Raw genomic sequence first — 15,313 nt, forward strand, 5'->3', positions numbered from 1 at the left:
TAAAAAGTTTTAAAATTTGAAAAAAAAAAAAAAAACTATAAAGCTGCTTTGCCAATAAAGTAGAAAACTGAAATAATAAAGGATCAATCCAAAAGAAGGCAAGAAAGGAGAGATCAAAGATAGAAAAGGGGCAGAGCAAATAAAAATCCAATAGTTGGTGATAGAAGACATATTACAACCTGATTAGATAAATAATTCCTTAATTTTAAACTGACTGAATTGTACACTTAAAATACTGTGATTATTAATATAATAAAAATAAAAACCGAATTTTATGCATTTTTTTTTAATTTATTGCACTATTTTAAGATCTAATACATGATCATTTTCTAAGTGTTCCAAGGGTGCTTAGGCAGAATGTATGTTCTCTATAGATGATTCAGAATTGGACCAGTGTCTGGTGAATCAAGCTTATTATCTGAGTTTTCAATTCTCATGTATCTGTTAAATTTTGTCTGCTTAACCTAGCACTAATTGCAAGGAGTATGCGGAAATCTTCAACACTTGTGATGTTTTTGCCAATTTCTCCCTATACTCTTATAAATTCTTGATGATATATTCCTCTGGTGTTGTAGTGCCTAAGGCATTTGACTGCTAACCAGAAGGCAAGCGGTTCAAACCCACCAGCCACTTCTCGGAAGGACAGTTGCACAATCTACTTCCGTAGTGATGTACTGCCTCGGAAACCCAACGAGAGGTCACTATGACTCAGATCCGACTTGACCGCGGTGAGTTTGGTTTTGATCTAGATATATGAATAAATGTTCAGAATCCTTTCTGTAAGAAAAAAATAGTATTATTTTGGCATCTCCCTTTGTCTATCCTGCCATCATGCTAATATTCTTCAAAAATTTGATTCTGGGTTATTAGAGATATTGTTCCATATATTTTTCCCTCACATATAAACAAGCTTTTCCAAGATATTTGATTACAATTATTTGTTATGTCCCTCAACAGTCTGTCTTCTTTTTCTTATAATCTGTTTACTTCTATGAAATGCCTCTCTGATATGGATCTTATGGCAAACTTTCTTTGAATTTGAAAACTAGGCTGCAACACTTGAATAATACTTCACAGTTCTTTCCAGTCAATACTTTAACAATATTATCACACTGTTTCTTTGCATACAGTAAGGCTATTAATGTTGATCTGATTCTTTTTCCTCAGTAGGCAGTCTAGTTTTTGTAATGGAAGATGTTAGAACTTTCTCTTTGTTGTTTTAGGTGTGATTTTTTTTAACCGTTCAGTGACCAGTTTGTAATCTGAGTCCTTTCAATCTAAGGTCATTATCTTATTTTTTTTAATTTAGAGAAATTTACTCCATTATTGCTTTAAATATTGTTGTTGTTAGGTGCCATCAAGTTGTCTCTGACTCATAGTGACCCTATGCACAGCAGAACAAAACACTACCTAGACCTGTGCCAGCCTCACGATCCCTGCTGTCCCTGAGCCCATCATTGCAGCCACTGTGAATATCCATCATATTGAGGGCCTTTCCCTTTTTCGTTGACCCTTCACTTACCAAGCATGATATCCTTCTCCAGTGACTAGTTCATTCTCACAAATGACCAAAGTAGGTTAGATGAAGTCTGGCCATTCTTGCTTCCAAGGAGCATTCCAGCTGCACTTCTTCCAGGACAGATTTGTTAGTCCTTTTAGCAGACCATGATACTCTTAGCATTTTTCTCCAACACCACAACTCAAAAACATCAACTCTTCTTCAGTCTTCCTTATTCATTATCCAGCTCTCACATGAGTAAGAGGTGATTGAAAATACTTGGCTTGGATTAGGCACACTTAGTCTTCAAGGGGATATCTTTGCTTTTCATCATTTGAAAGAGGTCTTTTGCAATAGATTTTCCCAAAGCAATACGTTGTCTGATGTCTTGACTGCTGCTTCTACTGGTATTGATTTTAGAACCAAGTAATATGAAATCCTTGACAACTTTAATCTTTTGTCCCTCCACTGTGAAGCTGTTTATTGGACCAGTTGTGAGGATTTTTATTTTCTCTACATTGAGGTGTAATCCATACTGCAGACTGTAGTCTTTAATCTTCATCAGTAAGAGCTTCAAGTCATCATCCTTACTTTCAGCAAGCAAAGTTGTGTCATCTGTGTATCAAAGGATGTTAATAGGTCTTCCTCTAATCCTGATGCCATGTTCTTCATATAATCCATCTTCTTGGATTATTTGCTCAGCATACAAGTTGAATAAGTATGGTGAAAGGATACAACCTTCACACACTCCCTTCTTGATTTTGGACCATGAAGTATCCCCCTTGTTCTGTTTGAATGAGACAGCCTCCTGATCTATGTACAGGTTCCTCATGAGTACAATCAAGTGTTCTGGAATTCCCATTCTTCTCAATGTTAGCCATAATTTGTCATGATCCACACAATCAAATGCTTTTGCATAGTCAATAAAACATAAGTAAATATCTTTCTGGTATTCTTTGCTTTCAGCTAAGATCCATCTGACATCAGCAATGATATCCCTCATTCCATGTCTCGTTCTGAATTCAGCTTGCATTTTTGGAAGCTCTCTGTCAATATACTGTTGGAACTGTTTTTGAATTATCTTCAGGAAGATTGTACTTGCATGTGATATTAACTATATTGTTCAATAATTTCCTCATTCTGTGGGATCACCTTTCCTTGGGATGGGTACACATATGGATTTCTTCCAGACAGATGGCCAGGTAGCTGTCTTCCAAAACTCTTGGCATAGCCAAGTGAGTGTCTGCAGCGGGGTATCCGTTTGTTGAAACATCTCAATGGGTATTCCTTCAATTCCTGGAGCCTTGTTCTTCACCAGTTCCTTCAGTGCAGCTTTGACTTCTTCCTTCAATACCTTGGTTGTTGATCATATGCCGCCTCCTGAAATGGATGAACATCAACCAATTCTTTCTAGTACAGTGTCTCTGTGTATTCTTTCCATCTTTTTTGATGTATCCTGCACCATTCAATATTTTGGCCATAGAATCTTTCTATATCACAACTTTAGGCTTAAATTTTTTTCCTCAGTTCTTTCAGCTTGAGAAATTCTAACTCCAGGTCATTGCACATTTCATTATAGTAATTGGCTTTGTCTGCTCGAGCTGCTCTTTGAAATCTTCTGTTCAGCTCTTTTATCTTGTCTTTTCTTCCATTTGCTTTAGCTACTTTCCACTCAAGGGCAAGTTACAGAGTCTCTTCTGATACCCATGTTGGTCTTTTCTTCCTTTCTTGTCTTTTTAATGACCTTTCTTTCTTCATGGATGATATTTTTTATGTCATCCCACAATTCCTCTGGTTTTCAGTCACTGGTGTTCAGTGCATCAAGACTATTGTTTAAATGGTCTCTACAATGAGGAGGGATATTATCTGGGTTATATTTTGGCTCTTGTGGACTTGTTTCAGTTGTCTTCAACTTCACTTGAACATGCATATGAGCAGTTTATTGTCTGTTCCACAGTCAGCTTCTGGCTTTGTTTTGGCAAGATATTGAACTTCTCCATCGCCTCTTGCCACAGATGTAATCAATCTGATTCCTGTGTATTCCATATGGTGAGTCCATGTGTATAGCTATTGCTTATGTTGTTGAAAAAACAGTATTTGCAATGAATAAGTCATTGGTGTCACAAAATTCTATCTCGTGATCTTCAGTGTTACTTCTATCACCAAGGCCATATTTTCCAACTACCAGTAACTTCTTTGTTTCCAACTTTTGCATTCCAGTCACCAGTGATAATCAACACATCTTGATTGCATGTTTGGTCAATTTCAATTGTTTCAAATATTTCCTCTTAATTATTGTGATTTTTCTCTTCTTCTGGAATTGTTTTTTTTCTGGATAATGACAATTCTATTCTTTTAATTTTACTTTTGTATTATCTGTTTTTTGTCCTTCTTGTTTCTTTGTGGAAGAGTTTCTCAAGCTGATATTCCATATAATTACTTCATAAGCAAGTGTATTCATTCTTTCAGAGTCACTAGGTGGCACAAATGATTAAGTGCTTGGAGCTGAAAGGTTGACTATTCAAGTCCACCTAGAAGCACCTCTGAAGAAAGGCCTGGTGATCACTAGAAAACAGGCCTTGAAAACCCTATGGGGCACAGTTCTGCTCTATGACACACATAGGATCACCATGGAGTTGGAATTGACCCCATGCCAAGTGTTTTTGTTGTTATCATTTGTTTTGTTTTTATTGTTGTAGGGAAAGAACTAAAAGTCTCTATAAAGTAAACATAAAGAATTTTATTAATGGTAAAATAGGGAAACACAGAGTCAAGAAGCTCTTGACATAATGCTCCAGGGAGCTGTTCATTTACAAATGTTTATAAAGATAAGCATAAGGGTACAGCTAACATATTATGGTTGGTTGACATTTACAGAAGTGGGAGTTGACTGTCCATAATTCTTAAGGGGTGTTAGGTCCCCCTTGTGTTTAGGGTGAATAAGGTTATGGAAAAGTACAAAGTATCAAAGTGTTGTTGTTGTTGTTAGGTCCCATCGAGTTGGCTCCAATGCATAGTGACCCTGTGTACAACAGAACAAAACACTGCCTGGTCCTGTGCCACCCTCACAATTCTTGCTATACCTGAGCCCATCACTGCAGCCATTGTGTCAATCCATCTCAATGAGAGCCTTCCCCTTTTTCGTTGACCCTCCACTTTATGAAGCATGATATCCTTCTCCAGGGAATGGTCACTTCTGACAACATGACCAAAATAGGTGAGACAAAGTCTAGCCATTCTCACTTCCAAGGAGCATTCTGGCTAAACTTCTTCCAGTACCGATCTTTTAGCTCTCTTGGCAGTCCATGGTACTTTCAGCATTGTTCACTAACACCACAACTCAAAAGCATCGACTCTTCTTCAGTCTTCCTTATTCGTTGTCCAGCTTTCAATGTATATAAGGCGATTGAAAATACCATGACTTGGGTTACTCTTCAAAGAGGCATCTTTGGTCTTCAGCACTTTAAAGAGGTCTTTTGCAGCAGATTTGTCCAGTACAATACAAAGGGGGATCAGGAAATTTTTTTTTGGAGGAGGAAAAGTAGCATTTTCTGAGAACTGACTAATCACCAAAGTCACATTTCCTGGCATATTAGATCATCTAGACACCTGTTTCTGAGGTTAGTAAAGGCAATATGGTTTCTGAGAAGAAGTCAAGGAAATAATAATGGTGTTAGACCTGCATTATATTGGTGGTTCTATTAAAATATGAAAGCAGTTTGCTGACAGAATGCAACACTCATAAGTGGAAATGCTAAGTATTCCTATGTGTAAGGGGAGAAAAAGGGTTTTGATACAAAAAGGGTATAAGGAAGTCTAATATTAGTTTATTCTAACTATAAGAATGTCTTTCTGAAGATTAACCGCAACTTGTTCTCTTTAACACCTTTGTGAAAAAGGTAAGCAAAATGGCACTTTTCTGTAGATCTGCTCGTATCTAGGTCAAAGGTGCAGTGGAAACTTTTACAGAACTGACAGGTTGATTGTATACAAAACCAAAACCAAACTCACTGTGGTTGTGTCAATTTTGACTCAGTGATCCCTCTTTGTATTTCCAAGGCGGTACCTCTTCGGAAGTAGATTGCCCAATCTTCCTTCCAAGGAGTGGCTGGTGGATGTTAACTGCCAGCCTTCTGGTTAGCAGTCAAATACCTTATGCACTACGCCACCAGAGATTGTATTGTATGATAGAGAAATACAAATCAGAGAAGAGATTTTAGACCTAACTGAGAAGTTTTAAGTCATGTCAGGAGACTTAGTTTTTAAAGTGCTTTTCCTCATTATCCATTCCACTATTTATTCCATAAGGTGTTCTGGTGGTGCTGTGGTTAAAGCATTGGACTATTAACCAAAAGGTTGGTGGTTTCAACCCACCAGCCACTCCATGGGGGCAAAAATGGGACAGTCTGCTTCCATAAAGATTTATAGCCTTGGTAACCCTATGGAGAAGTTCCATTCTGTCCTGTGTAGTTGTTATGGGTTAGAATTGGTGCAATGGCTGTGGATTTGGTTTAATTAATTTATTATTTATTTATTTATATTCCACCTCTTTTGACCTTAAGGAGCTCTAGTTTGGCTGCTAACCAAAAGATCGGTGTTTCAAACCCACCAGGTGCTTTGCAGGAGTAAGATGAGGCTTTCTACTTCGGTAAAGATTTATAGCCTTGGAAGCTCAGCAGGAGTCATTATGAGTCAGAATTGACTTGATGGCAGTGTATATTTTAACCTTATTTCTTTGCCACTTGGTTCTTTTCAAAGATTGTTATCATTCTATTCTCCTAATAACGTTTCTCAGGTTTACATAATAGCCAAATATTTTCAAAGCAAATTTACAAACATGATATTAGCTTTTTTTTTTTTCTTTACAAAACTATAGTTAATGTGGTTGTATTTTAATATATTTAATATGATGTGGGTTTTCCTGACAAGGAAAGAGGTGCCTATGAATCCCAAGAATTCAAACTATTCATGCTCCTAATAGAGACAGAATATAGAAAGGGTGAATTATAGAAGTAAAAATTAAGGGCTGTAGGATTACACAGAGTGTGGCAATATTAACTAGAGATATTAGAGAGGAGTGTGTGTGTGTGTGTGTGAGAGAGAGAGAGAGAGAGAGAGAAGAGTTAATATTTGAACAGGGATTTGATGGAGGTGTTCTGCAATAATGATGTATTCATTCCAGTCATTGTATTTAGGAAAGTCACAGTGTTTAGAACATTTTTTGCCAAAATATGCATTTTGCCTGTTTCTAGCTCAACTATTTGGATGGTATACAAATGTATAATGAGGAAACTGGTTTCCTCATATTACAAATATGCTCATAAACATGAGCATCTTTATCTTTGTTTCTTCTCCGTCACTCCAGCTAAAAATTACTTCAGACAGCAATGACCTAATTAAAAAATACAAACAAAAGCCCCACCAAGAAATGCCTTTGCCTGAGAAGTAAAAATTGCCAGCCCTTCCTTCTTTAACGATAAATGGAATGTGTGCCGAGGTTGACAGCCTTCTCTTGTACGTTCTGCTTCCTGCTAGCAGAACGTCATGGTCTCAGCTCGCACCCTTCCCTGGAGACTAAGGAGAGCAGCCTTGCGCATTTACCATCTCAAAATGTGCTCTCCTCTTCGTCTTCCGCCGCCGGTCCCGCCTACACCAGTCTCGTGAGCTCCAGAGCCCTGCGCGAGCTGCGCCTTTATAGTTGCCTTAACGTTTCAACTGCTGTTATTCGGGCTGGGCTCCAAGCCAGCGGAGCCATGTTCCTTCTTCTGGTCTTTCTCACCGGACTTGGCCAGGTGCACGCAGGCCTCAGTAAGTCAGCTTACTTGATCCACCTCCCATACCTCCACAACCCAATCTTATTGAGGGGGATTTGTTCCCTTAGGGGCATATTCTTTCCAGGTCAGGGTCCAGATGTAGGCTCCTTTGCTCTCCCCGCCTATTTTACCCTTGCCTCTTGCTTCAGGGTCTGTTACAAAGAAGGTAGAGTGGCAGTCTCTAGGCAGAAAATCTTTATTGATCTGTAAAATGGACAAAAATGAAATACGTGATCTTTTTGCCCATACAGAATTCTGCTGTTCTAGGAATAATTGCATAATGATAAAGAAGGCATTCTCTAATGATTTCCAGATTTGACAACTGCCATCCTCCACCTGCTTACTTCATTGAAAACAGTAGATCATCCTGTACCCAATAGTCTTCATCTCTCACTTCCCTGCAAATGATCTGGCTTTCTTGATTCACCTGTGTTTTCTCATTTCCTGCCTCTTTACAACAGTGGAATTTGTTACTCAGTGTTGCTTAAGTAAAATTGTTTAACTTCAGAGATGTGTGTGTATGTGTGTGTGTAAAACAGAATAAAAACTTGAGATCTTGACAAAGATTCAGACATGGTTTCAGAAATTTGTTAAGAATGACCAGAAAGGCAGTGGAAAGGGAGAAGAGATGTACAAATTATACAAAAGGAAAAAGACAAACATTGATAATGTAGAGAAACAAATGCAGAATTAGTTTTAGAAATGGATGATACAAGATCACGTTATTAAAATAACATAATTTATTTTTGTTTTAGATTCTCATAAAACATTTTTGCAGACCACAGTTCCTGAGAAGATTTCATCATCTGACAACAAGAAAGATGCAGAGAATAATGTAATTGGAAAATGATATATTATAATATCTTAAAAAGGCAAGATCAGAGTTACTGAAAATAAGCAGGAATTTAATTCTTTGAGGCAGAGTTGACAGCTCAGAACAGGTTCAAATCAAGGAGCATATTGATGTGTGTGTGTTTGGGGAAGTGTTTCTGTTGAAGATGAAGGATCATAGAAATAGGATCACCATAAGCCAGGGCAAGACAAAGACAAGGTAGCCACTCACCTGAGGTGCAAAAAGCTAGGATCTCCCAGGATTAGGATGAGGCAAGTGAAGCAAATAAAAAAGTTCAGGATCAGTTCTGTCTTTATTTAAAATGTGAATATTTTGTTCATTGTAGATTTTTTGTATTAATTTTGATTTTCTAAGCATTGCATTGGGAGCTCTGGTAGCATAGTGCCTAAGGCACTTAACTGCTAACCAGGAGGCTGGTGGTTCAAACCCCCTAGCCACTCCTCAGAAGGAAGATGGGGCAATCTACTTCCATAGTGATACTGCCTCAGAAACCCAAAGAGGGGACCATGAGTCGGGTCCGACTCGACGGCACATAACAACAACAAGCATTGCATTAAAATATTATTTGATTATTGAGGTTTTTGGTACCCTGGTGATTCTGCTCATCTACTTGGCCTCTCCTTTCAGTGGGCAAGTGAGAATCTGAATGGTGATCAGCCATGGGCAGGCCTCCCTGATAATTAGCATTTGGCTTTCACAGTTTGAGACTAGATATTAGTAGATACTCCTTCTCTAATTATTCTCCAGGAAAATATGCTTATTGATTCCTTCTAGTATAGGATAATAACACTTAAAATAATTGTGATTCTTAAAATTTATTATTATTTTTTTCTTTAAGTAGTTTTTAAAAACCTCTCCCTATTTCACATAAAGATTGACTGTTTGTATCAGGTCTTCCCCCCTCCCCTTTGATATGTAGGTTTTATTTCTCAGCATGCATTTCATACTCCCTGTTTCTCTTTCAAGTGAATTATAAGCCATGACATATTATATAAATCCCATTCCACCTTCCTTTTCTGATTGGAAAAAGGGAGCTCTATTTGACTTTTTGTTTAATTTTCTTTTCCTGAGATTAATAATACCAACCTTTCCTCCCCATTATTTATCACTGAGCATACAATCTCTGAGTTTCCACTTGTCCAATGCCTAGCATTTTAAAAAAGGTATTTGATAATATGGAAATTCAATGTGTTTTACTGTAGCAATTTTAAAAGACCCCCTTTTATTTTTCAACAGAAAATTACTGTTAATGCAGGATGTGACTATATTTTAATATTCTGATATAATGTGAGGTAAGACCTGCAAAAAGGAAAAATGTCTAGGAAAGCACATACAGAGTTCTTAGATTTGACAAATGAAAATACAAGATGCTCAATTAAATTTGAATTATTTCTAATTACCTAAGAATATGTACATAAAGATAAAATTAAAAGATCATCTGAGCCGTTTATATACTAGAAATTATTTATTGCTCATCTGAAGTAAATTATAACAATCTAAATTATATATCTAGTTCTTTAATTATATTTCTGTGATCCTATTACTACCCTTAATAGTTTGTTTTGCAAAATTTGCTTTCAAATTCTTTGCAGTTATAGTCTATGTTCCATTTATCCTGTAACATAGTAGCTACAGTGATCATATCCAACTCATTTCATTCTTTTGTCCATTGTATATTTGCTAATGAGAAAACATGCTAAACATTAGCAATATGAGATGGTATACTGAACATGTATACTTTTCTGAACATGTGTACTTTTCTTAACTTTTTCAGTCTTCATGATTATTTTGTGTCTCTTGATCAACAACTTTTTAAAATGTTCATGGACAACAAAAGAGCATTGTTGTCAATATTTATTCTCTTCTTCAACAACATGGAGTATGATGGCTCCATTTTTTCCTCAAGAATAAATACTTAAAAAAAAAGAAAATTGGTAGCATCCAGGTAAAAAAATCAGAGTTCTCAAGGAATTAAATTTACTTCAAAAGATAGTCATATCAAGTGTTGTAATAATTATCCACTTCAAGTGAGAATTTTCCTGTTCATAAGTAAAATTGTCACCTTTAAAAGAAGAGCATTGGCACTTAAAAGGAACCCCTGCCCCTTTTTTTTTCTATTCTTTATGTTCAACATGTTCTTTCAAGCAATGGAATATGTCAGTAACACTGTTTGCTCTTTTATTTTCCAAAATCCTATTGCTGAAAAGATATTAAAAACTATGAACAAGGAATAAATAGTTTTCATTCAATGGCTTATTAAAAATAAATAAATAAATAAGAACACTCAGGGACTTTCTTCAGAATGGAATGATTTCTTATACAGCATTCACTCAACTGCATTTATTAAAGAGAGCCACCGGGTTTTTGAATACAAGAAAATTGAAGAATACTGAATGCTAAAAAAATCACAGAAATACTTTAATCATTTGGTTCAAAAAACATTAATGATTTTGCAAAAGAACAATATCACTACACTTACCTCAATGTCAGTAGAAAGGGCATCAAGAACTGTTAGTATGAGCAGGACAGCCAACAATCACTTTGCTTCAATTTTAAATAAATACTGTTTGCATCTTTATGAAACATCCACTAAAATTTGTATTTTTATTATCTCCACCAAAAGCAATAGAATTTTTTCTTATTGATTCCTAACTGAATAAGAGACCCTTTATGTTCTGGTTACCTAGTACTACTCTGACAAGTATATACCACAAATGGGATGGCCTTAACAAACAGCAGTTTATTCTTACAATTTGGAGGCTTTAAGTCTGAGTTCAAAGTTCCAGGCTCTAGGAGCTGGGTGAAAGCCCCTCAGCCTTGGACTGCAACTCTGCTTCCTTCTCCCAGCACACTGAAGCTGGAGGCTTTTCTTTACTCAACTGCTGGCTGCTGAGTCTGACAAGCCCAAGATTGACAAGTAATAAGGCCCAGTTCAGATGTTACCAAACCACACTGCAGGTCATTAATTCAAGTCCATCAAAAGTCCCAAGATTGATAGAGTATGGCAGGATGCTAAATGACTCAGCTACATGCAGAATTCAAGCATGCCATAAGCTAGAGGTCATTCCCCCAAGGCTTCTCCTTATATATAGGAAGCAGACCACATTCCTAAGGCAGCTACTCAAATGCTCACAGTAGATTCCACCATGAAGGTGATTACCAGTCTCACCATGGAGAATACTACATCCAACTGCCCAGCCACTCATCCAGGCGCAGCCAGGTTGACACACAAACTTAACTACCACACTTTGCAAAAATTTGCTATTGTTTTTAAAGTCTCATCTGGAAGGGATTTTACTTGAAAAAGCCATTTTAGCAAGTCTTTTTTTGTTAAAAAAAAAAAAAAAATTCTACACAGCCAAATGGAACATTTTTTTTTCTGCATGTTATTACTGGTACTTATTCCTGCCCTAATACACTGACACATTTAGATCTTTGATAATCTCTTTAATAGCAGACAGAGCCATTGCATTCCTTAATTATTGCAGATTTTATCCTGGCCCTTGAAAATTTGTTTGCAATTTTGTAATCAGAAAATAGCTCTGACAGCAGTATGTTCAAACAGCTGTTTCAACTCAAAGACTCATGGTGATACACAGTGTGGAGAACCGTAAGTTTGCAATTGTTAGATCTTCATCTGATTTCCTCTTAATTAAAAAAAAAATTATTTTATCACCTTTTTTAGTACTGGCTTAGGAAATTGTTCATCCCTTAGACCTAGCTCTTGGTATATGCTGGTATCTGATTTTCTGCCATTTTTTTAAAGGAGCTGTGGTAGTGTAGTGCCTAAGGCATTTGACTGCTAACCAGAAGATTGGCAGTTCAAACCCACCAGCCAGTCTGTAGAAGATGGACCAGGCTGTCTACTTCTGTAAAGATTTACTGCCTCAGAAATCAGAGGGGGTCTCTATGAATTGGAATTCCTCATGTCAAATGAACACTTGCATATTGCATAAATCAAAAGGGCTTTTCCCCCATTTAATACATTTTCACTGTTAAGAAAACTTATCACAAAATTACATTTGTGTTTTGGCATTTTAAGGTTCAAATATACACAAATACAAAATAGAGAATTATAACTAAGGCAAGAATTGGAAAAATGGAATTTAAAATCCCACAGCTGAATCATTGAGTCTGTCACAAGTCTAAATTAAATTCATAACTAATCCTAAACAGATGTTGAACCATTGAAATGATTGTGAATTTGACAACTAAGAAAAAATGAAACCGGCTATGGGATGCAAACAAGAAGTGAACTTCTTGTTTGCGTGTAAGGGACAGCTATCCTTGTAAGCATAATTTTCTGAGCAATGACAGAGATAATTTTATATAAAGTTTTGGGAAACCTGGAGTTCAGGGATTGGTGTTTTTTTCAGAAGTGAAAGTGTTTTGGTTTTGACAGCCTTTTAGCTGTGTTAGGAGCTCTGGCGGCATAGTGCCTAAAGCATTTGACTGCTAACCAGAAGGCTGGCAGTTCAAAATCCACCAGCCACTCCTCTGAAGGAAGATTGGGCAGTCTCCTTCCATAGTGATAGCACCTTGGAAACCCAAGGAGGGGTCGCTATCAGTTGCATCCGACTCCATGGTAGTGAGTTTGGTTCTTTTGCTTTTAGCTGTGTTAATATGGTCATTGGAATAAGCTACTAGTTCACTATCTGACTTTGAGAAGCCTGCCCACTGAACTGAGGAACTTGATTGATTGTGGTCTAGAAGCCGAGAGCTGTCACTGATTGACTGGCTTTCAGAGGCTTGGGGCTGTCATTGATTTTCTACCTTTCAAAACCTACTTGAGTGAGGCTTTTGTTGAGTGGTGGATTTTCAGAGCACATACACTGACCCGAGGATGTTATCTCTTATTAATGGTGATAACTTGTTCATTACTTGGGACTTTGGCCAAAGAGCAGTCTTGTCTTTTCTTGAATATAAACTTATCAGCGACCCCCCCACCCCCGACTTCAGACTTCCCTCAGGCAAACGTTAAGGAGAGATAAGGCAATGTGCAGATCTTTATTTGTGAAGGTATAATTTTCAGGTAGTGTTTCCATTTACGTGATTTAAGCACCAAGTACTCTGGTGGAAAATAGCTCTCAGTGCCAAATTTTTGTAATTTATTGCAAAAAGCTGAATGTAGACATTTAGGGTATCCTGAACAAGTCAATACAGGACACAATTATTAAAAAGAGTACATGTCATATATATATATATATATATATATATATATATATATATGACTGGGGGATGTATTCTTGGGTTTCACTAGTCTTTCAGACTAATAAGGCTGGTCTTTATTTATTTGTATTATTTTGAGTTTTGTTCCACATTTTTCTCCTACTCTATCCTTGATCTCCTATTCTGATCCCTTTCTGATTGGTTGACAGTGGTAGGTAGCCAGGCACCGTTTAGTTTTTCTGGTCTCAGAGTCATGTATGTTGACATTCATTCACATGGTCCACTAGTCCTATGGACTGACTACTTGTTTCATGTGTCTTTGGTTTTCTTCATTCTGCTTTGCTCTAGATGCGAAGAGACAAACTTGCATCTTAGATGGCCACTTGCAAGCTTTCAAGACCCCAGTACCTACTCACTAAAGTAAGATGTAGAACAATGTTTTTGTTTAGTATGTTAAGCCAATTGAGCTTGATGTCCCTCATGTGACCATGGTCCGAAACGCATGTGTCCAGTGACTCACTCCCTCAAGGTGTTTGGTTGTGGCTAAAAAGTTATCAGATGTTTGCCTCCTGTGGCTATATATATGGACATTCTTGTAGCAGTACAAATATATATGTAGAGATATTATCTGCCAAACTTATGTATGGTCATGAACATACTCTCCTTGGCCTAGATCTTCCTGATCTAAATGTATTCTGTTTTAAGCTTCTAGATTTGTGGTAATTTGTCATGTTGGACTAGAAAATGGATACTAATTGCTAGTGTTATTTTTAATATATTTCATTTTATATGATGGTGTTATGCTATGTATCTAATTAGGTTTCTTTGAGTTTCCATCTGAATTTATGTTTTAAAGATAGATCATTGTTGCTCTATGTACATTTATCTATAATGACATATATGCATCTATTTCATAGGTTTAACAGCTACTCATTATTCCATACTGCACATATGACATAGTGGTTAAAGCATTCGGCTGGTAGCCAGAAGGTCATTTGTTCAAACCCATCAGCAGCTCCATGGGAGAAAGATGAGAGAGTCTGCTTCTGTGAAGATTGATAACCTTGGAAAACCTATGGGGGCAGTTCTGTTTTGTTCTATAGAGTCACTGTGAGTAGGAATTGGCTTGATAGCTGTTGGTTTTTAGAGTGATATATTTGTAACTCTATGACAGCACACAACAAAGTTTGTACACACCCTTAACTTTGTTACTTTATGGACCTGTGTAAAACTTTCTATGGAGTACATATTCAGGAGTGGATTTGTCATATCTTAGAGTATGCATATACTTAAGAGTATAGTCAAAATACTATTCACATTGTTTATACCAGTTCACATTCTCAACAACACTGTGTGTGGGCTCCAGCTTCTCGTCTTTCTTTTCATTTAGTATTCAGCATTTTGAGTTTTGTTATTCTGAGAGACTTAGAGTGATATCTTATTGCTTATTTTGACTTGCATTTCTTTTTTTTTTTTTTTCATGTGAACAACAAAGAGGGATATTTATTGTTCAGCAATTTCTAAACTTATTTTCCCACAAAATTGTTTTCTGAACAAAGAGGAAAAAAGGTATTTACCCCACCACATACCTCTACCTATATTATAGTGAGGCTCTTTTAACTTGGTTAATTGTAGCATTATTGTTGTTATTGTTGCCAGATATATTGAAAGCAGAAAATGGACAGCTTCAATCTACTGCATTAGTTGTTTTCTCCACAGTTTAATATCAAGTTCTATTGCTCCACACTGCCATTTGGCTTTGGAAAGTCTTCCTGAGTCATTCACCAATTCTCTCAGTTATAAATAGTACCAGATCATGTGGCAGGGATCACCAATAGCAGCAAGCATGACCTTATTTAACATTACACGCTCACCTCATAAGCTTCTTTCTCCTACATGTCTTTGAAAAGCTCACCAAGACTCAGAAACTAATCTGGCCCAGTACAGATATAAGTCATTTTCTTTTTTTTTTATTATTTT

General features: G+C 36.8%; 1 protein-coding gene across 1 annotated transcript in view; it reads left to right on the forward strand.

The window, feature by feature from the left end:
* Window positions 1-6,978: 6,978 nt before the first annotated feature.
* LOC103192135 (disintegrin and metalloproteinase domain-containing protein 5-like) overlaps window positions 6,979-15,313 on the forward strand; it is a 246,507-nt gene continuing 238,172 nt past the window's right edge. Inside the window, exons 1-2 of the mRNA XM_007935062.2 lie at window positions 6,979-7,306; window positions 8,067-8,146. Coding sequence (XP_007933253.2) covers window positions 6,979-7,306; window positions 8,067-8,146 — 408 coding nt within the window. The remainder of the gene's footprint in view (window positions 7,307-8,066; window positions 8,147-15,313) is intronic.

The sequence above is a fragment of the Orycteropus afer genome, unplaced genomic scaffold (assembly GCF_000298275.1).
Source record: "Orycteropus afer afer isolate SDZICR_OR568_19922 unplaced genomic scaffold, OryAfe1.0 scaffold00024, whole genome shotgun sequence".
NCBI classification, from domain to species: domain Eukaryota; kingdom Metazoa; phylum Chordata; class Mammalia; order Tubulidentata; family Orycteropodidae; genus Orycteropus; species Orycteropus afer.